The sequence below is a fragment of the Mustela erminea genome, chromosome 6, assembly GCF_009829155.1.
Source record: "Mustela erminea isolate mMusErm1 chromosome 6, mMusErm1.Pri, whole genome shotgun sequence".
NCBI classification, from domain to species: Eukaryota; Metazoa; Chordata; class Mammalia; order Carnivora; family Mustelidae; genus Mustela; species Mustela erminea.
In genome coordinates this window covers 36,143,182-36,168,214 of record NC_045619.1, presented here as the reverse complement: position 1 = coordinate 36,168,214, position 25,033 = coordinate 36,143,182, and the positions used below count along the sequence as shown (strand labels likewise).

General features: G+C 36.4%; 1 protein-coding gene across 5 annotated transcripts in view; it reads left to right on the top strand.

Moving 5' to 3' along the window:
* The window catches only part of TMTC2 (transmembrane O-mannosyltransferase targeting cadherins 2), a 437,531-nt gene that overhangs the window by 187,074 nt on the left and 225,424 nt on the right, over window positions 1-25,033 (top strand). For all 5 annotated transcript variants that reach the window (XM_032346873.1, XM_032346877.1, XM_032346875.1 and 2 more), the window contains one exon: window positions 14,880-15,708. In XM_032346873.1, the coding sequence (XP_032202764.1) occupies window positions 14,880-15,708 (829 nt within the window). The remainder of the gene's footprint in view (window positions 1-14,879; window positions 15,709-25,033) is intronic.

Sequence of the window (25,033 nt, the reverse complement as noted above, 5' to 3'; positions counted from 1 at the left end):
ATGCAGAGATCTTGTTTTTAACAATTTGAAGTGAGATCGAACTTTTGCATTGTACTGAAGATTTATTCAAGTAGAAGACAAATGCTTTAATGGCTATATGGGTTTCACAGTTTTCATGTTCCATTCTGTTTCAGAATCTTCTTGTGCAAGGTTGCCTATGACCTACTGAGCACCTCCATTCCCATACGGATCTCTAAGAGTTACTAAATGATTAAAATTTAATTCCAAATCTAATAATAAAAGAACGAAAGAAAAAAAAATGAGGTGGGTTACAGTTATACAAAGATTTCATCTGTCTAGGTTGGTCGCCATCACCTTGAGGTTCCAAAAATTGCTTTTGCCAAGTTGCTTCTGGCAAGAAGCGACTCTTGGAGAGGCTATCAGAACAGTTCTGAACTAAAAATCTTCAGTATTTTTGTTTGTTCCCAAACATCTGGCTCTTGGCCATTTGGCAGCCATATCAATCATTTCTCTGTCTGCATAACATGAAACATGCAACTAGCTTATTATTATTCCTAAAGTAAGGTACAATTTGAGGGTCACTCTTTTGGTAATTAATTCCAGGTCATAAAGGTGTGCATTTTAAAAATGCTTATTTGGTGGTACAAATATTAATTGATGCTCATAGAAAAGTTATCCCATTTATAAGAAATATCGCCATCGGGGTTCACTGTTTTGTGTTTCAAAAAGGAATTCACTTCCGGAGTAGTAAGACATAGAGGTGTGGAAGATTTGAAATCTTCTTTTCATGAAACTAAAATAATGTCTTTCGGCTTTTCCCACATCACCCTTGCCTAGACTCCGTTTTTGTTTGTAAAGTATTTTCAGATAATTAGCTCTGGTTACTGCTGTAGCACTTGTTGGCTACTTCTTACATTTCTTCCTGCATTAAAGGGAATGAACCGAACAGCAACCAATGAAGACTGCTTTTTCTATAACAGATTCTAGTAACCGTAACCCCCTTTACTGCTCTAATGTACTTGAAAATTTGGCATGGCTGTTCGTTTATTCTTTTTTCTTTTAGGAGAAGTAGGGAGAGAATAGGTAATGACTCCTTTGCCTGCTCAGTAAACTCAGAATGTTCTGCTCAACTAATTTTGTGAGGCTCCCACTTCTGTTTGATTCTGCTCTGAATGACTAATAATTATAATGCCTAAACAGGTGCCCCAGTGTTGTCTGAGAATTCCTGAATAGTTGTAATTACCTGATATTGAATTATGAAATTCAGTTACAGAGTCGCAGAATCGATGGCTGTTTTCTCAAGTGAAAATTCTCTTTCAAAACCCTCATGACGTGGCCTCAGTTTCCCAATCCAAAAAAACAAGTGTTATTTTATAAATCAGTGTGGCATTTTGAGAATAAGGACAAAGCAACATGCAAAACATATAGATAAAGGGCCACATTTTTATCTGTGAGAAAAAGAAAAGAATCATTTGTCCGTTTGACATTGAATTTACCGTGTATTTAGTAGAAGACATGTGTCATTATAGGGGAAGCATATTCTCAGTGAAAAGCAGTAAGCATTGAAATTATGAGTATCAATGAACACCTACCTATGAGATATATATATTAAGTTGGATTTGTCTTGGTGAAGTCTTCCTCTTCTTACTGGTGTCTATTATATGTTCATAGGGAAGTCCTACACTCATTAAATAGCTGCCTATTATGATATCATTGAGAGAAGAGGGCTATATCTTGGCCTCCCCACTGAGTGAAGTCTCATTATAATTTGTCTCTTTAGGTTTCCAAAATGCTGGGCTCACATGCTTACCTCATTAATGAGACTGGAACACATCTCATAATGGCTGGTTTGTTGCGCTAAAGCCACACAGAGTTAAAAGAATGTTGCAGTTTAATCCATTGGCGCAGGAAATGCATTTGCAATGCAGTTGCCCACTTGAGGAGAGATGGATAGAAAGGAGTTCCTTGTCCAAATTCAATTAATTTTGAGCTGTTTTATTTTGATTCTCCCCTATTAGGTGTATTCTTAAAGTGCAGGGAAAGGAATCCAATAAAAACCTGAAGTGGTTTGATAGTCAGAAAGAGGTGTCTTCTTTTGTGCAAAGTATTTTTTGTGTCTCAGGTCACAAAAGGATATTTTCTTCACATATTTTCCTCATAAAGGCTGGATTGTTTTGTGGCTAACCCGATTTGACCATAGTGCACTGCCTGGTGGGAAGTGTTAAACCTCTTATTTTAAGCTAAACAAGATTACTCTGAAGACTGGCATTCAGGGGCTTGCTTTTAGTGTAATGGGTTAGGGGCTGTGGCACACCCCTTACAGTTCCAGTAATTGAACTCTTTGGGTACTTCAGTCCCTAATAGTTAGCTCTAGAAGGAGCCTGCCATGGGTGCACAAGAAATTGCTAACTGCTTGATTTCCCCATGTTAGCTTAATGAGGAAGAATGGGTCACCATGCCAACAAAAACACCATAGCAATGGGTTTAGAAACATCCTTCCCTTGATGTTTGTTTCTCATTGGGGGTTTCTAGTATACTACAGTTGCTGTAGAGTGTCAGACAAAACCCAAACGGGATTTGAAATCAATGTTATCTCTCATATAATACGAATAAGTTACTGAATTCTGGTTCACTCTTTTGTTCATCTTCTTAGATTCAGTCTGAAGGCAGTGAAAATGTTAATATGCACTTAACGCTGATGTTAATTTTCACTTGATATTTCTTGGCCCACAGCTTTTAGATACTGATCTATCAAAAAGCCCATCTAATTTCATTTGGTTTCTAAAAGCTTTTATTCTGGTTACAGCCATTCTTTGAATAGCCTTTGTTTTTTAGAACTGTTTCAGGATTACAGAAAATTTGCGTAGAACCAAAGTTCCCATGTATGTCACACTCTGTTCCATCTGTTTACTGACCTCACACATGAGTATAGTCATATCTTATAATCAATTAACCGATGCCGATATGTTACTATTAACTAATGTTCATACTTTACTCAGATTCCCTTCATTTTTACCTAATGTTTTTTTCCTGTTCTAGGGTAACATCTAGGATGGCACATGACATTGATTTGTCATGTCTCCTTCGCTCCTCTTGGCTGTGACAGTTTCTCAGACTTTGTTTTTGATAACCTTGACAATTTTGAGGATTCCTAGTCAGATATTTTATAAAACATTCTCCGCTGGAATTTGCCTGATGTTTTTCTCATGATTAAACTGGGTTTATGGATTTTGAGAGGAAGAACACAGGTCAAGTGACATTTTTATCACATATTATCAAGGGATTAAGGGTGCATGCAGACAACATGACTTACCCCTGTTAAGGGTGACCCTAACCACCTGGTGGAGATAGTGTTTTTCCGGTTTATGTATTGTAAAGTTCCTCCTTCCCTTGTGCCTCCTTTCTGGAAGAAGGCACTATGCCCAGCCTGTATTTATGGAGTGAGGAGTTGTGCTCCCTCTCCTTGAAGGTGGAGTATATATCTAAATTATTTGACGTTGTTTGGCAAGGGAGATTTGTGTCTTCTCCCTTATCTGTCTATGTATCTATCTATCCACCATATCATTTATTTATCAGTATGGATTCATGGATATTTTTATTTTTTATGCTTTAGTTTATAATTCAGTACTATTTATTTTGTTGCCCAAATTGTTCCAGCTTTGGCCATTGGGAGCTCTTGAAGGGGGCTCCCATGTGCTGTAGATCCTTTGACATATCCTCGTCTGTGTGTGTGTGTGTGTGTGTGTGCGTGCGCGCAAGTGTGTTGTGTGTCAATCTGGACCTCACTTTCTGGCACCATAAGATGTACTAGGTTCATCTTGTATATTTCTTGCCTCAGTCTTAAAATCAGTCCCATTTCTCCAAGGAACCTTAGTTCCTTTTATTGGAAAATGATACTAGAAATCAAGGTAATACCACTTAAGGAATGAATTTCTAAATGAAATTAAGAAGAATCTCTTTAAGTATGATTAAATGAAAGAATAAATGGTCATCTTAAGTTTCTTCACTTTGTTACATTTAAAAAATATTCTAAAAAGATGTCCATTTTTTACCAGTGTTAGCTAGTATCATATGTATGAAAAAAGATTATGAGGAATTTCAGGCTAATAGTTTTGATTGTAACTGAAATAAGAAAAACTGTTGTCTCTAGTGACCTTTTCCTACCACATCAAACCGATTATGTTTGGTTTTAAATTTTGGATAAATACCATGTCATTCATTATATCAGATTACATGAAATATGCTTTGACACTTTTGGATTTTTTATAATCATACTCTCCCTAATGCCAACCTTGTTTGGTAAATTGTAATCTGGCCTAAAACAGTGTGAGTCTTCATCAGTGGATTTCAATCTATAACTGATTTATTGAGCTTTTATATATTTATCGGGATATATACAGATACTTTCTGATGTTTGAAATCAATGGACAATATTATGCTGTGGTATAGAGTTAGCTTGAACAAGTGAAAGAATTCCTTATAATCTCAAGTGCTGAAGAGACCACTAACATTTAAAAAAAAATTTTTTTAAAGATTTTATTTATTTATTTGACAGATCACAAGTGAGCAGAGAGGCAGGCAGAGAGAGAGGAGGAAACAGGCTCCCCTCTGAGCAAAGAACCCCATATGGGGCTTGATCCCAGGACCCTGAGATCATGACCTGAGCCGAAGGCAGAGGTTTTAACCCATTGAGCCACCCAGGCGCCCCAGGAACACTAACATTTTTTATGCCCTTAATCTTTAAATTCTTTTTTCACAAAGACTGGATATGCCCATCTATTGAACCTCTTTATATCTTTTGAAATACTAAACATTAAAATTCTTTTGTTTATTTTGTTGGTATAGGAAAAAAAAGGTTTCTCATCTTGAATAAAGGATAATTATTAATAAGGAAACCCATTTTTGTTCTTTGAAGGGAAACAAATACTCTGACAACTTGATGTGGGCAAAACTTTGATAAATCATATGAATATGTTCTAGAAACAATTTCTAATTATACTTTAAACCCTGAATGTCTTCCTGTCACATTCAGAAATGTCAGAAATACATGCTTTTATATTCACTTTTTGGGGTAGTCTTCAATGAGAACTATTTTAGGAAGGAGGGCAGCTAGGAGAAATCCTATATTATTGATATAAGGAAAGCTTATGACTTCATTGATGAATAGTGGATACAAAATAAAGGATGCTAGATTTTTGTTATGTCTGCATAGCCTTTTCTCTCAGTTATTCTTAAAACTTTCAGATACTGATTTTTATCTGCTTTATTATTACGACTCTACTATCATTGCCAAGGGCTTAATTTGGAATTAAATGAGCCTTATGCTTAAGTAATTTATTTTCATTAGTTTGCCAAAAAGTGAGTCTCATGATGATTTTAATACTCTAAGGCAGAATGTTTACATTTTTCTTTCATTGAGTCTAAAATATTCCTTTTCAGTTTCCTCTATGTCCTACAGAATCTTGAGATCAGAAGGCAGTATTGAAGCTGCCACCACGAATGGCAGTTTTCCTTGAATAGTAGAGAGGGGAGCTGTTATAGTTGATTTTTGCTCTTTACTTGTGCTATTTCTTTAGGCAAAGACTCTCATAGAAGAGAATAATGCACTGCAAGGCTTCTATAAAGTCATCACTGCTAGTGAATATGACAGTTCTTCTCATCAGATTTGCCTTCATATTTCAGGTGATGTGTGGAAAAGATTTTGATGTTTTATGGTAAATTTCATTTACCATTTTCATATGGTAAATTTGCTCATTATAGCTATGTTCTTTTATTCTGTTCGTGGGTCCAAAGACTCGAGATGAAATTGCCAACCATGAACTTGATACTTCTAGTTGATTTTTATCCTATGATTTCTGTATCTGACAGTTCCAGAAAAATCCCTCTAAAATTTTGTAGTTAGGAATATGTGTATATATGTATATTCAGTGACATGGAAAGCTAGTTTCCCTTTTAATGTTAAAGAAGAACTTTTTAAAAATATGAAGAGCACATTTGAACTTTTAGAAAAATTAGACTTTCATAAAGCTGATTTATATGATTTTACAGTGATTTAAAACATAAAGGAACCCTTTCTATTTAGTAATTGACATGAAATGTACCGGATAAGAATTCTTAGAGATGCAGTCATTTCCCCATTTTTAATTCTACTTTTGGAATGAAGTTGTAGTCAGGAATATGTTCCTCCAGAACATGTTACTGCCTTCATGTGTACTTTTCATGGAGAGGTATGGAGTTAGGCAGAAAATGTTGTTACATAAAGGTGATAAGGCCAAGTTTCTGTATATGATGACAGTTAAGCTGGCCTTGGTGTTGTGCAGTATTACTTCATTTGATCCTTTGTGTGGAGGATTGGGAGTGAGGATTTATCATAATAGGATTTAAAAATGTGTCGGGGGCACCTGGGTGTCTCAGTCTGTTAAGTGCCCAACTCTTGATTTCAGCTTAGGTCATGATCTCGGGGTCCTGCGATTGAGCTCCTGCCTTGGGCTCCCTGCTCAGCAAGGAATCCGCTGGAAATTCTCTCTTTCTCCCCACCCTCACCCCACCCTTTGCCCCCCTCCTGTTCATGCATGTGTATTCCCACTCTCTCAAACAAGTAAATAAATCTTAAAAAAAAAAGTGCAAGATAATGATAGGTTAAAAAAAAAATTGACTTTTGGTTTGAGGGTCAGAGTTTAAGAATCATTTTCTTTTTTTTTTTTTAAGATTTTATTTATCTGTCAGAGAGAGAGAAGGAGGGAGAGTGAGCACAGGCAGACAGAGTGGCAGGCAGAGGCAGAGGGAGAAGCAGGCTCCCTGCTGAGCAAGGAGCCTGATGTGGGACTCGATCCCAGGTCGCTGGGATCATGACCAGAGCTGAGGGCAGCCGCTTAAGCAACTGAGCCACCCAGGCATCCCTTAAGAATCATTTTCAAATGCCTAGGAATGTTAGGATTTGTAGTAATCTCTGAGAATTCAAAGATGTGCCATTTGTTATATCCTAGTTTTAAAAGAGCATTGTGGGGTAATATTATCACAATTTTGTATCCCAGCTGGGGTGCATTGTGTTTTTATCTAGTTTTCTTGTGTATTTAAGAGATCTTCTAGCAAAATTAAGGCAAGGATTTTAAAATAATTTTAAATAGATTGAATTGGGACATGGAAAAGTATTTTTTAATATTGAAAAAACTTAATTATAAAATAATAGCTACAATGAATACTGAATATGAAAAAGTATATAAACTAATGGATGCTTATGGGCCTATAACCAGAATTGGATTTGTTACCATTATTTGTATATATATATTTGTTGCAAAATAATTACTTCCACCTGAGAATATAAGTTTAGACAGAAAAGATTGTCAAGACATTTTTGGTTTTTTTGGATATATATTTTGGGACTGTGAATAAATGGCAACCACTCATAAATATGAAGCCATCTTTATCTCTTCATCTCTATCTTTATCTCTTTCCTCATCATCTTTATCTCTTTATCTCTATCCATCCAGCTCCCTTCCATGCCCTGCTCTAGCAATTTTACATCATCTGATATTTGGTGTAATTGTTTCTAGACTTGGGGTGGGGTAGGAGGGAACAATTTTACAAACATATATATATAGTTATAAAAAATATATGGAATTTTTTTCCTGAATGGCATGTATGATTTTATAATATGAATATTTTGCAACCTGGGTTTTTATGTGTCATGTTACTGCCTAATGATTTGATTCATTTGCATTAATTTCTATATAGTATTTTTCATGTTAGCATATATGTATGCCTACATACGTAAATATATGTAGCTCTCCATATACTACATATGTAGTTTATATTGGTGGGTCATTCTTGTTACTTGCCTTATAGATTCAGAACATACAGGTATGCCATGATTTATTTTTCCTATTGCTTTAGTGAAATTTTTAATGATTTCTTTTTTTTCTTATAAACAATGCTACATTAAAAATCATATTTAGATCTAAGAGGTTTTGTCAGAGTCACTAATTCCAGATAACCAAATAATAGGTGAAACAAATTATTAATTTTCCTAAGTACTTCCAAATTTCTCACCAAACTGTTTAATTTGTATTTTCTTAGTACATGATAGTTCTTGTTACAACACAATTTTAGTGACTTTTATAGCCAATTCTTTTTCCCCCTAGTTTTCTTTTTTTTTTCACTTAGATTCATTTGAACTCTGTTCTTTTTCATTTTTATTAACAAATGAATTATAATTGTTTATTATTGTCTTTTCTCTGAATTTCCGATCTATATTTTTAAATCTTTTCTGTTAGATTATTTGTCTTCTGTGATTCACGTTTAGGAGACTGTTGTTTTTTTTCCCCCCTTGGAAAAAATCCTTTGTTTTCTGTATATTGCAACAAGACTTGAATATTTCGACTCTGAATTATACTTATTACAGAGATCTCAATTCCTTTGTAGCCTGACCTCATGACACTCATTTATTATCCTAAGAAGTCAATTTGTCCCTGAGCCTCAGAGAAAGCATTATTTATGTTTCATTATGATTTATTCATTTAGAATGAGGAAAATATGCCTTAAAACTTTGTGAAATGAAAGCCAGAGTCCCAGAGTATTTTCAGTGTCACTGTTAAGAATTAGTCTTGTACAAATATGGGATGATTTCAGCTTTGGCTGCATTAGAATCTCCTATGGAGGTATTAGTCAGACCAGGGCATTGGTATTTTTAGAAGCTCACAATTCATATTGATGGTCCTTGAGGTTTGAAAGCTATCTTTTAAGGCACTATGATTCTTTGCCTCCCAAAGTGTTTTTCTAGACAGACTAGAACATGCAAACTCCACAAGCAGGGTCTGTCGTCTCTCTGCTTACATGTATACATCCGGTGACTAGTAGGAGAGTGCCTGCTGCATCCAGCTGTCTTAATGATATGCTCAATGAATTCATTATGTTTTCTCTATTAAATTGCAGTCATTTTCTAATGCTACCCATCAGAGTTTATCCTTCCATCAGGTTAAGCTTCCCAGACCTTAGACTTCTCATTTTCTATGTGTGGATTTTTACTAGTTTTAACCTTCAAGTCTAGTGGTAATTCTTCAGAACTCTCATGCCTCATCTCAACAAATACCTGTGCTGAATCAATTTGAAACACTAAGCCAAGAACAGCAACAACAACAAAACGCTGAGGCAAATTATGTAACTTGACTCCTAGCTATTAACTCAGTAAAAATTTGTTCATCTGATTTAATCCACGAGTCAAAGCATACTATTTAAAAAAAATTTTTTAAAAATATTTCATTTATTTATTTGAGAGTGAGAGAGAGATTGAGAGAGTGAGTGGGAGGAGGGGCAGAAGGAGAAGCAACCCCCACCCCTGCTGAGCAGGGAACCTGGTAAGGGACTGGATCCCAGGACCTTGGGATCATGACCTGAGCTGAAGGCAGACGTTTAATGGACAGAGCCACCCAGGAACCCCTAGGGACTATGATTAATAAAAAAGCCTTTCCATGCTTTCTTTCCTTTCACCTTATTTTTAAGGCTGTTACCACAGAAAAAATGCATGAGGTTAGAAGAGAGTTTTGGTTTTATCAGAATCCCACTTTGTAGGTGACCATTTTTAACAAAATTCTATGAGAAGGCATTAAAGAGATTGAAAGTTGTGATTTCAAAGAAATCGTAAAATACATAAAAAGTGGTAGCCAATCAGGAGGGCTTAGAAGCTCTTCCACTTTAAACATTTTAGCATCAATTTTCTTTTACCTGTTCATTCAATTTTCCTTTAACGGTGTCATTTATTTAGCCTGTATAGACCTTACCGTTAAGTTAGAATGAGTGTATAAGAGCATCTCAGTTCAGAACCTCAGTGTCTCTTGATCATAGTTGTTCTACCAGTTGTTTAAATGGGAGCTGTATGTGGAAATATTTTAAAATATAAAATGTTTGTAAATTAATGTCAGCATTTGATTATTCTTTTTCATTTTTATTATTTGCTCAGCCTTTAGACTTCTTTTATTTTATCACTGAATAGTTTTCATTAATCTTTATTTTGTAGTTTACTGAATTTAAATATTCAGTATACTCCAGGATATTTAAATATTCTTGGAGTATGATAAAAATGAAAATCATTTTGATCACATCTTCACTCTTAATGATTCATTTTGATAATTTATTAAAATTTAATACATTGCTAAAGATGCCTTTATTAAAAATTAATAAGGTAGTTTTGCCTTACAATATTTCTATTTTAAGAATAAAGTTTAAGTTTAAGAATAAAGTAGAGTTATGGGGCACCTGGGTGGCTCAGTGGGTTAGGCCTCTGCCTTTGGCTCAGGTCATGATCTCAGGGTTCTGGGATCGAGCCCCACATTGGGCTCTCTGCTCGGCAGGGAGCCTGCTTCCTCCTCTCTCTCTCTGCCTGCCTCTCTGTCTACTTGTGATCTCTGTCAAATAAATAAATAAAATCTTTAAAAAAAATTATAAAAAAAAAAGAATAAAGTAGAGTTATACAATGATGAAGGCTAACTTCTTCCAGAATTTCATGACTAGCAAAGAGTACTGATTACAGTTCCTGTCCCCATGTGGTTCTCTTACTCCTTTGCTTTTTCTTCTTGACTGATGAGAGTTTTCTGTATTGCCTGTCCCTTCTCTCTCCTCACTCCCACTGGAAGACATGGGAATAGAATGGTCTCAGGTATACTTTGTATACTTAGTTACACTTAGTGGCAAAGTGAACTTTTGGTACACATCTTAACGTTGAGCTGTTTTTTCAAGATCAGTCTTTGTCATCCATTTCATTTATCTTTGCCAAATGACATGTTTCTCTCTAATGTAATCAAAGCATACTCAGTTATGTGATTGATCCGTCCAGTTATTACAACTCCTAATGTGCAGTTTTGTGTTTTGTGTTTTTTTTTTCCTAAAATCAATAAATTTTAGGATTTTTAATGGGTAGAATTTCAGAAGAGCAAAAGAATGGCATGCAAAAGGTATTTTTAGATAATACGGATTCGGAACCGTTTTATTCTTCCAGAGAAGACCTGAAAGTGAGAAATTAGTGATGACTGAACATATTACTCCCCTCCCACTAAAAATCCCATGCAGCATTATGTGAAATACTTTGAGTAAAAGCCAGCCACAGATGTTTTAAAACACTCAGGCAGTTAATTCTGTGAATTTAGCATTACTGTGATCTGATATTAACAATCCTACCTCTTAAAATTGTCATAATCTCCATCTGTTTGCTGTTTCTCAATTTACTTATTTTGAATTTTAAATTCCTAACCTCCTCTTTTTTGCTTCATTTCTTTTATATCCAGACGTATCCCATCTTTAAATACTTAAAATATTTTTCAAAATAATTTTGAAATTTAAGACATATCACATATATTTGAATATAATGAATATAAAAGACATATCACACATATTGCACATGTGTGTGCACATGCACACACACACACACACACACACACACATATACCCCTTATGAATTAGAATCTTCTCTATAGAAGTGATAACTTCCAAGGTCTTAAAGTAAGATCCCATTAATGATTTTGTAAATTGGGAATGATGTGATTTGTGTTTAAAAGGGCTGGGTCACCAGTTAGGAGGAGACTATTGTGATATTCCAAGTGTGGGTATTTTGGATTCAAGTGGTGACAGAAGAGATGGCGAGAAATGGACAAATTTGGCATATATTTTGAAGAGGAAGTGAGAGGAGTTTCTAACAGATAAAATGGGGAGGAAGGGAGGGGGGCTGGGAAGAAGAAACTGGTTACATAGTTTTACCATCTTTGGTGGTGTGATGACTAAAGGAGGAAGTGTTTAGTGTTGGGGGTATGAAATCAAGCTTTGTGTTGGGCATTTTGAATTTGAGATACCTAAGCAAATATGTCCAATAGGCAATTGAATAAATGGCTGTGGAGATCAAGGAAGGTTAAGGTGGAATCATTAGCATATATTAATATTTTTTAAAATCACAGACCTTGCTAAGATCATTAGATTAACAGTAGAGATGGAGTAGATGGTCCATGGCCAGTTCTATGGCTTCCATCAATGAAAGGTGCGGGGAATGGGGAGTCAGAGAGCATCCAGTGGCAATTATATACAATACATAGAGACTGTTTTCATAGAAATTGTACATGCTCGAGATAATATTGCTCTTTGGACTTTTTAAAATGGAGAACTAATTGACATTTAGCCTTTATTAGTTTCAGATGCAACATGATGATTTGGTGTATGTAGATATGTGAGATGATCATCATAGTAAGTGTAGTTGACATCCATGAACACACAAATAAATTTTCTTTTTTCTTGTGATAACAACTTTTAAGATATAATCTCTTAGCAACTTTCAAATATGTAATAGAGTATTGTTAACTACAGTCGGTATGATGTATATGACATTCACAGAACTTATAACTAGAAGTTTGTACCTTCTGGGAGGCCACGGTAAGGCTTGAGATGAGGACCAAACCAGGCCCTGATTTGTGCCTCCTTTAAAGTCCAAATAACCTAACAAAAGGTTTAGAATGGGAAAAGTTGAGTAGCACTGAGAAAGGGTCTGTGCTAATATGTTGTGCGCTTGCCTACATGACTTCCCATATACTTGCTAAACAAATAAGAACAATTGGGTTGGGGTCATAAGTTCGTGGCTGGTCCTTGCTGCTCTGGTACAGCCCATAAATTATTTTCAGGTTTGCTGCATCAATACAGAACAATTGTACTGGCATCAGCCATTTGGCGTCATGAGGTCTGCTGATAGTCAACGGTGAAATTTATTATGGGAACTCGTGGTTGTTTAACTAGACACAGGTGTATTGCTTCTCCTATGGTAATATCACTATATATATGGCCTTAATGCTTTGAATAAACTTAGCACTGTTGGACATCTTCCTCAGTGCTCCTCCTGCCCCCATCTCTCTGCTTCTTGAGTTCTTTTCTTCATCCTCTTACCTTCACGTTCCTGGTCGATTTGTTGCGCCGGCCGCGACAGTACCTTGAAGATCTTCACTTCTTCACCTACTTTGACAACTCTCCCATCCCTGTCTCTGGCAACCACCCATCTGTTTTCTTTATTTAGGAGTTCAGGGTTTATGTTTTTTAAGATCCCACCTACAAGTGAGATCATACAGTGTTTGTCTTTCTTCAGTTGGCTTATTTCACTTAATGTCATGTCCTCAAGGTTCATCCACATTGTTGTAAATGGCAAGATTTCTTTCTTTTTTTTGGTGTAGACAAATAACATTCTATCAAAAATGTAAAATGTATAGCATATATTCTTTACCCTTCATCCGTTGTGGACTCCTAGGTTGTCACTATGTCTTTGCTATTATAAATAAGAAATGCTGCAGTAAATGTAGGGGTACAGGTATTTTTTTGAGATAGTGACTTTGTTTATTTTCAGATAAATACCAGAAGTGGAATTGCTGGATCATAGGGTCGTTCTATTTTTGAGGCAACTCCACAGTGTTTTCCATAGTAGCTGTACCAATTTACCTTCCCACCAACAGTGCATGAGGTTTCCCTTTTCTCCACATCCCTGCCAACACTTGTTATTTCTTATCTTTTTTGATTCTAGGTATACTAATAAGTGTGAGCGGATACCTCAGTGTGGTTTGGGTTTGCCTTTTCCTGATGATCAGTGATGTTAAGCACCTTTTCATGTACCTGTTTTTATGTCTTCCCTGGAAAAATGGCTCTTCAGATTCTATGTCCACTTGTAATCAAATTATTATTTTTTTCTTTTGAGTTGTATGAGTTTTTTAAAATTGTATTTGGGTATTAATCCCTTATCAAACATTTAATTTGCAAATCTCGTTCAGCAGATTGCCTTTTCATTGTGTTGATAATTTCCTTTGCTGTATGGAACTTTATTAGTTTGATAAGAGTTCCATTTATGTATTTGTGCTTTTGTTGCAGTCTGTGTTTTCTTTTTGTTTGTTTTAAACTAAGTATTTGGCATATCCTTGAGGTTCCAAGCACCACTTTGAGTGTTACTAATGTATAATTCTATACAATGTCAATATGTACAGTCAGAGATCACATTACCAAGGAAGCATTAAAGTTAGGATATAGAATCCATCTCTCCCCCTTCCACTTGCCTCTTCAGGACTTAGATTGTTTGAGGTCACTCAGGTTGAAAGAGTTTGCCAGAAAATTCTCATTAACAGGAATGCCCTTTGGCCTTCCTCTCATAATTTTTTGTCTCTCTCTTAAAATAAGTAAGCACATTATCAAAGTCATTCTATTTTTAAAAAGTCGTCATCAGCATGGAAAATTTGGGATTCACGAGGAGTGTTATTAAATGTTCGATGTCACTGATGTCACTGACATCATGGGGTAGCAGATGAAAGCCTGGTTGATAAATTCTGCAAGAGTATTTGAGACAGTGAAATGTGGAACTGGCGTAGACATAGCTAAATGCTGTTACTTTGAGCCAAGCAGAATCCTGTCATACTCCATATTTTGGGGCATGCCTGATTTTGTTTTCCCTAGAATCTAAACCATGAAGTGAAAGAAGATAGTTATTTGATGTCTTTTCTATCTTGTACAGAGTGCTAAGTACTTTTATACTGTGGTCTCAGTTTAACTTGACATCAGTTCTGAGGGGGAAATACATTCAGCCCATTTTACAGAGGTCAAGATATTGAAGCTGTTTTTCCTTCCTCTTTTAGAACAAGAAGAAAAAAAAAAGCTCATCGAAAGTTATATACAAAAAAAAAAAAATAAAAGTTATATACAAAGTAGGCTTCCAGAGTCAATGGTTTTTGTTTTTGTTTTTAGGTTAAGTTTTCCCTAAGCATGTTTAAAAGGAGATAGAAATAAAGCCATGTATTTAAGACCTTTGTGGTTTTAACTGTTCCCTTCAAAAAGTGTCTTTTATCTCTAAATGTTAAGTGAAGTGTTCCCAGGCTGTATTGATGATGATCTTAATTTTTTCCCTTCTCTTTTGGTTTCAGAGGAAGAACTTGTCTCTTTTCCTCAGCATTAGTTTGTTAACTTTCTGGGGGACTTCCCTTTTGGGTGCCCGTTTGTACTGGATGGGAAACAAACCACCAAGCTTTTCCAACTCTGACAACCCAGCTGCAGATTCGGATAGCCTGTTGGCTCGAACGCTCACTTTCTTCTACTTGCCAACCAAGAACCTCTGGCTGTTGCTATGCCCAGACACCCTCAGTTTTGATTGGTCAATGGATGCTGTGCCTCTGCTCAAAACGGTTTGTGATTGGAGAAACCTACACACTGTGGCCTTCTATATTGGACTCCTCCTCCTTGCCTACTATGGCTTGAAGAGCCCAAGCGTGGAAAGAGAATGCAATGGGAAATTTGTAACAAATGGCAAGCAGAATGCAAATGGACATAGCTGCCATTCAGATGTGGAGTACCGGAACTCAGAGATTAAGCCCAGCTTTGCATCCAAAGTAGAAAATGGCATTAAAAATCATGCATCACAGAGAACACAACTTCCTTCTACGGAGAACATTGTTGTTCTTTCTTTATCTTTGCTAATAATACCCTTTGTTCCTGCCACGAACCTGTTTTTCTATGTCGGCTTTGTAATTGCAGAGCGAGTATTGTATATTCCTAGTATGGGCTTCTGCCTCCTCATTACAGTGGGTGCCAGAGCCCTTTATGTCAAGGTCCAAAAGCGATTTCTCAAGAGCTTGATTTTTTATGCCACAGCTACGTTAATTGTTTTCTATGGACTCAAGACTGCGATCAGGAATGGAGACTGGCAGAATGAGGAAATGCTGTATAGGTCAGGGATAAAAGTTAACCCAGCTAAAGGTAATATTTTATTTTATACTTTTGCCTGGACAGTTTACTCATTGTGCCATTTTATATCCTTGCTTCTTGCCTTAAAACTCAGTATTCAGGAGGAAGACGTCTTTTTCTGTACTCCTCGTATCTTTCTTTCATTTCATGTTTTAAGAGCTGAGCAGTACAACCAATTTAGAGATGTGCCCAGAATTCCATTTTTGGAACGTATATTCTGATGTTCCAGACTACATTTGTCCAGAGGAATTTAGACAGTTGTGCAAAAGCATTGACTGTCCTAAGAATTTAGAAAAATGCTTGGTTTCTGTCTTTTAAGAACAGACACACACGTCATCTCTTTCATCATGTAATAAAAGTCAGGTATCCCACTTGATATTTTAGCTTTGCTGTTTTCCAAGCATCGCCTGAGGAAATACCGTGAGACTTACACTGACATCTTTAAAAAGATTTGGAGGTGACGCTACCTCTGAATCTTGGAATCGTGTCTCTAGGTGTCAGTGTGCGCGCATACAAGTGTGAGTCACCCTCAGCTTTGCAGAGCCCCGGTAAGCTGGATGTTACCCAGCCGTTAGCACTTCTTATGTAAGAGTTCTTAAGTCACATAGGGAAATGCACTTCACTGTACATTGAGATTGATCATGTATTTCATTACTGGTTTTGATTTAGAAAACTACTTTAGCAAATCACAGAATCTATAGTCAGAACTGAAAGTCTCCCTTAAAGCTTAAATGAACAGGCAGAAGCTGTTAAGGTGATTTCTCTGGTTTAGACAGTAAAATGATGATAGAAGCCAGGGAGCAATTAAGTGAAAGCAAGTGCACCTTTTAAGTGCAGAAATATATCATAGTAAATAGTGCCAGCTAGTCCTGTTCTTCATAAGCCTTTCCTTTTTCTTTTTTAAATTATTTCTCTTTTACATTGTGGTTGTTCGCACAGCATTTGAACTGGACTGCTTCTACTTTTTCCAACACAACTGTGCACTGGTATCCAGATATGGGAAGTGTAAAACTGTTCCAAATGAATGGAGTGACCTACTGATGAATATTGGGGTATATGCATGAAGATCTAGATACCCTAAAAGCAACTCTGGTATCGTTCTCCAGTTACCAATTAAAGACTTTAGCAAGCAGCTACTTATTTCTTCAAGCTAAGGAACTGATGGTTGGTACTTGTAACACTGAATAGATTTCAGGGATTTTAATGGGAGTAGAAACATTAAAATTGAGCTAATGCATAGCAAGGAATTCCTCAGTTCTTGTAGAAAAGATCTTTATCATGTGGCTTTTGTAGGTAGTGACTGATCCACAGGTTAGTGAATTCATGAACCCCAATCTTGCTGTAAAAATGTTGCAATCAGTTCTTAGAGAATGCCTTTCAGCTGGTTTTTCTTCACTGGTAGATGAAAGTATGTAAAGCAAGGCTATGTTGCTAGTTTATTTTCCTGCTATTTAAAACAGAGACATTGTAAAGAATTTAAAGGAAAAAAAAAATCCAGCATGTTAATTTCCTCACAAGGTGGTTCTGAGCATCTATTTAATTTATTGGTGAAGTTTCAGGTTAAGCTACTATAACAAAGCCACCCCCCCCCCCATAATGGTGACTTAAGTAAGATAGAAGCTTTATTCTTTCATGTAACAATCTAAGTATGTGTAGCCTAGAGCTGATAAGATGGCGCCATGGGTTTTCAGGATCTGGCTCCTTTTCTTTTGTTCCCTTGCCATCTTGGTAGTGTCACCCTGTCCATATGGTCTGAGATGGCTTATTATCACATCAGCACTTCAGCTCACAGGAAAAGAGAAAAAGAGCAAATAGTGGGTGTACCCATTCTCTTTAAGAGCATATCACAGAAATTGCACACACCATGTTTGCTCACAGACTCTTGGCCACACCTAGCTGCAAAGAAGGCTGGGAAATTTTATCTTAATTCTGAGAAGCCAAGTACTCAGCCAAATTTCATTCCTCTTGAAAATAAGGGCAGATACTCAGATGCTAGAATATAAGTAGCAGAATCTGTCCTCACAGAGATAAGAAAGCATTTTGTAAACTCCTAGATACTGCCCAGATACGATTCTAGTTATACTTGGCTATGATACTTTCGGCAGTTATTATTCTGACTTTGATTCCGTTATTTTGCTGACATAGCTAAGATGCTTGATTCTTTCTTCATCCTTCCACTCAGTAAAACAATTATTAAGCATTTCTTTGGTTTCCGATATATTTTCCTGTTTCCTTCCTAATACTTAAGGAGTGCTATAGTATTTAGATGCTGCAAGTATTATTAGTTAAATGAATATATGACTGACTAATACTGTTAAGTCCCCGAAACATCAAAAATTAGATTCTTGAATGCTGCCCCGCCCCCTCAACCCCATCAGCACCACCTGCACCCCTCCTGTATTTACAGCCTCTATTTACCATCTCAGTTGATGGCAACTCCATTTTCCTAGCAGCTCTGACCGTTACTTTGGAGTCATCAACCTTCAATTTTTCTTTAACACTTGGCATCCATTTCATCAGCAAGGCCCCTTGACTCAGTCTTCAAAAATAGGTCCAGAACTTGACCACTCTTTACCACCTTTAGTGCTACCACTAGGACCCATGGCACAGTCATCTTTTATGCGATTATTCCTAAAAGCCTCTCAGTTGGCTTCCCTGCTTCTGTTTTTTCTTGCCTGTTAAGAGAAGGCATGCAGTAATAAATACATTGAAAAATAAATGTCCAAGTCACAGTCTTTGTAAAGAGCTTGTAATCAGTTTAGAGATAAGCTGTATACGCAATGAAGATGAGAGGGTAAAATATTAAGCTGTTGATATATCAGGAGCTGAGAGATACTTCATATTAAGAGGGATAGAATTGGAGATGGGGGTACTTTGGGATCCCATGGCTGCCTTCTGTGCATGTGCTTCCCTTCTGATACGAGGTACAATTCTTAACATCTATGTTCCTTATTTTTCCTATTGGTAACATGTTAATAATAATTCTGGCTACGGTTGCTTCCTTAGCAATTATGAGGCTGGTAGTAATCTTCCTTAAGGTAAATTTTTCTTAGTCTGCTATGTTATTTGAGTCTAGCAAAAGATTAGAAAGCCTTTAAAGCCAGTTCTTTGTAAGGTTGTCTGAGATTACAGTTATTTCATTGAGTTAGGTTTTTTGTTTTTTGTTTTTTGTTTTTTCTTTTCCTCCCCTCCTTTGAAAGCCTCTGCAAATTCTGGAGTACTTCAGTCTACCATGTGCTTTACCAGAATATGATTTTAAGCCTCATGAAGCATTATACATTAAAGCTGCTGCCTTCAGTAATGGGTCCTGTAGACAGCTGCCAGTCATTAACTGATTGGATGCAAATGATGATGGGTAAAGCCTGTCATAGTGACTGTGCTGCTAATTTATGGTTTAAATCTGGATAGTAGAGAAATGATAGCTGATTTGGACTATGTAAACCACGAGTCCTATCTCATTATGTGGTTGATAATGTCAGGAAAATACTAGACATAGTTGATTACTGTAGTTTGCTGATTTCACAATGACTCTCTGCATTTTTGTGCTTAGGAAAGAGGAAATTTTCTCTGATGACTGCTTTAATGAGCAAGCCACATAATATTTGAAAGTGTATGTGTGTGTTTAAAACAACATATTTTGTGAACCATATTGATTAGTATCTGCTTGAAAAAAAAAGCATTTTTTAATTCATTAGAAGTGGTTAAATGTATGATCACCCTTCTGGCCTTTGGCTTTCTCTAAATCCCCACATCTTTGGCTCCCTGTAGAACTGAGTACCATTGATCTCTGCTACTCTGGCTTTCAAAGCACCTCACAATTTTCATTATCTTTCATTTTCCATAGCTCTCTCTTCTATAGGTTTGCCTCCTTTCTAAATTGATTCATTCTTCAAGGTTCTGTCCAAAGATTGCCTTTCCTTTCCTTTTTTTTTTTTTTTAAGACTTACTTTATTTATTTGACAGAGATCACAAGTAGGCAGAGAGGCAGGCAGAGAGAGAGAGGGGGAGGCAGGCTCCCCGCCGAGCAGAAAGCCTGATGCGGGGCTCCATCCCAGGACCCTGGGATCATGACCTGAGCCGAAGGCAGAGGCTTTAACCCACTGAGCTACCCAGGCGCCCCTTTATTTTCCTTTCTGTTAAGATTCTAAAACACTTCCTGGTATAGAGTGTGGGGGGGGGGGTTGTGTGTCAATAAACATGCCATTGAATTTCTAAGTTATTTTCCCCCATGACCTCATACCTAATTGGAACTTCTCCACCTGGATGATTTGCCAGTATCTCAAACTCATCACCATCTTCCCTAAAACCAGCTACTTGCCAACTTCCTTATGAATTAAGGTCATAAGCACAGACTAGCAAACTGATCATAGAGAAACAGATCAGTGAGCACATGAAAAAGAATGATAGCCTATAGGTGGCATATCTGGTATGCTGGAAGATATTTAAAATTTTTACAGTTACAGATTAAAAATCAAAGCATTTTTTAGAGCAGTTGGTTTATTAAATATCATTTTGCTTTAAGAACATATGACTGTGATGTTTAATTAAGCAGGGTTAATCTAAGGAAAACTTATTAAACAACAAAGTTTATTTTAATGCCTATTTCTAATATAAATATGTGATATGATACAAAAGATGTATATTTAATGATGCACATATTTGAAACTCTAAAGGGGATTGCCCAAGCATTCTACGTTCATTCCCTCCTTCTGCAAATGACAATTATGGCCCATTTTGATACAAAGAACAGAGAAAGTAGTTGTTGCAGGCACGCACGACTTGGCAATTTTTCTTTCATCCTGGATTTGTGTAAAACTGATAGTTGTGTTTCAACCTCACATAGTTTCAGATTTCAAGAAACAAGTATGTGGAAGGAGTAGCATTTTATGTAGGAAACAACTCATAATTTAAGTGAAATCCAAACCTTCAAGTCATGTGAAACTTGACTAATTCGTTGTAGATTTTATGGTCTGAGTTTTTGTTTACCTCTAGTTGAGTGTCTTTAGCAGTGGTGAACTGCTAGCATTTAAGCAGCTAGCAATGAAATTGTATAGTGAGGTTCATTTTATTTCCTAGATAACTCATTATGTTGCTTCTAAAGTAAGATGACGAATTTTCAAAAGAGGTTCAAATTTTTATAAAAAAATAGAATTTGGCAGTAAAGTCAGGAAGGGCAGCCAGTGTAGCATTTTACTAAGACTGGCTGCCTGACTTAAAAAGCTGTAAAATACGGACTTTTTTTTTTTAACAGAGAGATATGGTTGGAGTGAGGTAGCTAAAGACACCAGTCGAGGCTGATGGGAAGAAAAATCCTACAGAGTTAAATCAGCCCTCCATGGGGTAGACAGAAATTCTGTATTGCTTAATCTCAGATCATCTCTTCTGTTCTAATTAGAAAAATAAAATATAAAATAATGAGGCTGATGAGAATAAAATGAAAATGTCTCCTTAGCTCAACTAGACTCAAGTATTTAAAAAAATAAGTATGTTAAACTGTTCATTTAAGGGCCCACTTTAAACATTTGAGTTTAAAGAAATCAACTATGGTTGCTTTTCAGTTGGTATGGAATACTCCCAGAAGTTCAAAAGCATCAGGTTTCCTTGACTCTATGAATGGAGTGGCATATAAATCTTTCCTTTTTGTTCCAGCTCTAATGAGTACAAATACAGTTGTTAGGGAAAAAGATACTGGACCACAACATGAAGCAGGTGACTTACTGCTTACCCTGTCTTTACAATTACCCATAACAAAACTTTTAGAATCTTTATGGGATTTTGAAAACCCTCAAACCTAAAATTAGCATTGTCTTAGACTGAATGTATTTACCGGTGGTTCTGTTTCAAAGGAATTCATACTTGCATATGATTAAAACAAGGATGACGTTAAATTATTCTGATTTCCATATTAGTTTTTGGGTTTGATTCTTAAAATGCTTAACATTTTTTTGCTTTTCTTTTATTATATATATAAAGTATACAGGAGAAATGTATATATACACATCATATTTGTACCATTTAAAGAATATCACTGAAACAAATAGACATTTTGCAGCTGAGGAAAAAATTATACCAGTATCTTTGAAGACCTTTCCTGATACCTCTCCTTATTTCAGTTTTGTTTCTTATAAGTACTTGGTTTTATTTTATTCTAGAACCTCTGCTACAATGTTAAAACAGCAGTGAGGACAGCAGATTTTTTTTACCCCATTCTTGCCTTAAAAAGAGAGTTTTTAATATTTCACCATTAATTATGTACATTTTACAGGTTTTTCCATAGATGCTTGTATCTGTAGAGTTTTCATCTTGATTCTAGTTTAAGATTTGTTTTCAGGAATTAATATTGATAGTGATACAGATTTTTCCCCCACTCAATCTGTTGATTTGATGGTGTATATTAATAGATTTCTTAATAGACCTACTTTGCATTCCTGGAGTAAACCCAGGAATTGCTTATAATGTATTATCATTTTTGTATATTTCTAAATTTGTTTTCACCCACATTACTGAGTGAGATTGGCAGTTCTGATTTTGTGGTATCATATTCTAGTTTCAAAATCAATTAACCTTTCAGACATAGTTTGAAAGTGCACCTCTTTTGTGTTTCCTAAAGGATTTTACATAAAATTAGAGTTAGCTTTTTCTTCGATAATTAGTAGAATTCACCTGCAAACCTTGCTATATTTTTCTTTTTTTTTAATTTTTAATTTTTTATAAACATATAACATATTTTTATCCCCAGAGGTACAGGTCTGTGAATCACCAGGTTTACATACTTCACAGCACTCACCAAAGCACATACCCTCCCCAGTGTCCATAACCCCACCCCCCTTCTCCCAATCCCCCTTCCCCCAGCAACCCTCACTTTGTTTTGTGAGATTAAGAGTCACTTATGGTTTGTCTCCCTCCCAATCCCATCTTATTTCATTTATTCTTCTCCTACCCACTTAAGCCCCCATGTTGCATCACCACTTCCTCATATCAGGGAGATCATATGATAGTTGTCTTTCTCCACTTGACTTGTTTCGCTAAGCATGATACGCTCTAGTTCCATCCACGTTGTCACAAATGGCAAGATTTCATTTCTTTTGATGGCTGTATAGTATTCCATTGTGTATATATACCACTTCTTCTTTATCCATTCATCTGTTGATGGACATCTAGGTTCTTTCCATAGTTTGGCTATTGTGGACATTGCTGCTATAAACATTCGGGTGCACGTGCCCCTTCAGATCACTACGTTTGTATCTTTAGGGTAAATACCCAGTAGTGCTATTGCTGGGTCATAGGGTAGTTCTATTTTCAACATTTTGAGGAACCTCCATGTTGTTTTCCAGAGAGGTTGCACCAGCTTGCATTCCCACCAACAGTGTAGGGGGGTTCCCCTTTCTCTGCATCCTCGCCAGCATCTGTCATTTCCTGACTTGTTAATTTTAGCCATTCTGACTAGTGTGAGGTGATATCTCATTGTGGTTTTGATTTGTATTTCCCTGATGCCGAGTGATGTGGAGCACTTTTTCATGTGTCTGTTGGCCATCTGGATGTCTTCTTTGAAGAAATGTCTGTTCCTGTCCTCTGCCCATTTCTTGATTGGATTATTTGTTCTTTGGGTGTTGAGTTTGCTAAGTTCTTTATAGATTTTGGACACTAGTCCTTTATCTGATGTGTCATTTGCAAATATCTTCTCCAATTCTGTCAGTTGTCTTTTGGTTTTGTTAACTGTTTCCTTTGCTGTGCAAAAGCTTTTGATCTTGATGAAATCCCAATAGTTCATTTTTGCCCTTGCTTCCCTTGCCTTTGGCAATGTTCGTAGGAAGATGTTGCTGCGGTTGAGGTTGAAGAGGTTGCTGCCTGTGTTCTCCTCAAGAATTTTGATGGAGTCCTTTCTCACATTGAGGTCCTTCATCCATTTTGAGTCTATTTTCATGTGTGGTGTAAGGAAATGGTCCAATTTCATTTTTCTGCATGTGGCTGTCCAATTTTCCCAGCACCATTTATTGAAGAGGCTGTCTTTTTTCCATTGGACATTCTTTCCTGCTTTGTCAAAGATTAGTTGACCATAGAGTTGAGGGTCTATTTCTGGGCTTTCTATTCTGTTCCATTGATCTATGTGTTTGTTTTTGTGCCAGTACCATGCTGTCTTGATGATGACAGCTTTGTAATAGAGCTTGAAGTCCAGAATTGTGAAGCCACCAACTTTGGCTTTCTTTTTCAATAATCCTTTGGCTCTTTGAGGTCTTTTCTGGTTCCATATAAATTTTAGGATTATTTGTTCCATTTCTTTGAAAAAGATGGATGGTACTTTGATAGGAATTGCATTAAATGTGTAGATTGCTTTAGGTAGCATAGACATTTTCACAATATTTATTCTTCCAATCCAGGAGCATGGAACATTTTTCCATTTCTTTGTGTCTTCCTCAGTTTCTTTCATGAGTACTTTATAGTTTTCTGAGTATAGATTCTGTGCCTCTTTGGTTAGGTTTATTCCTAGGTATCTTATGGTTTTGGGTGCAATTGTAAATGGGATTGACTCCTTAATTTCTCTTTCTTCTGCCTTGTTGGTGTAGAGAAATGCAACTGATTTCTGTGCATTGATTTTATATCCTGACACTTTACTGAATTCCTGTACAAGTTCTAGCAGTTTTGGAGTGGAGTCTTTTGGGTTTTCCACATATAGTATCATATCATCTGCAAAGAGTGATAGTTTGACTTCTTCTTTGCTGATTTGGATGCCTTTAATTTCCTTTTGTTGTCTGATTGCTGAGGCTAGGACTTCTAGTACTATGTTGAATAGCAGTGGTGATAATGGACATCCCTGCCGTGTTCCTGACCTTAGCGGAAAAGCTTTCAGTTTTTCTCCATTGAGAATGATTTTTTCATAGATGGCTTTGAGAATATTGAGGTATGTGCCCTCTATCCCTACACTTTGAATAGCTTTGATCAGGAAGGGATGCTGTACTTTGTGAAATGCTTTTTTAGCATCTATTCAGAGTATCATATGGTTCTTATTCTTTCTTTTATTGATGTGTTGTATCACATTGATTGATTTGCGGATGTTGAACCAACCTTGCAGCGCAGGAATAAATCCCACTTGGTCGTGGTGAATAATCCTTTTAATGTACTGTTGAATCCTATTGGCTAGTATTTTGGTGAGAATTTTCGCATCTGTGTTCATCAAGGATATTGGTCTGTAGCTCTCTTTTTTGATGGCATCCTTCTCTGGTTTTGGGATCAAGGTGATGCTGGCCTCATAAAAAGAGTTTGGAAGTTTTCCTTCCATTTCTATTTTTTGGAACAGTTTCAGGAGAATAGGAGTTAGTTCTTCTTTAAATGATTGGTA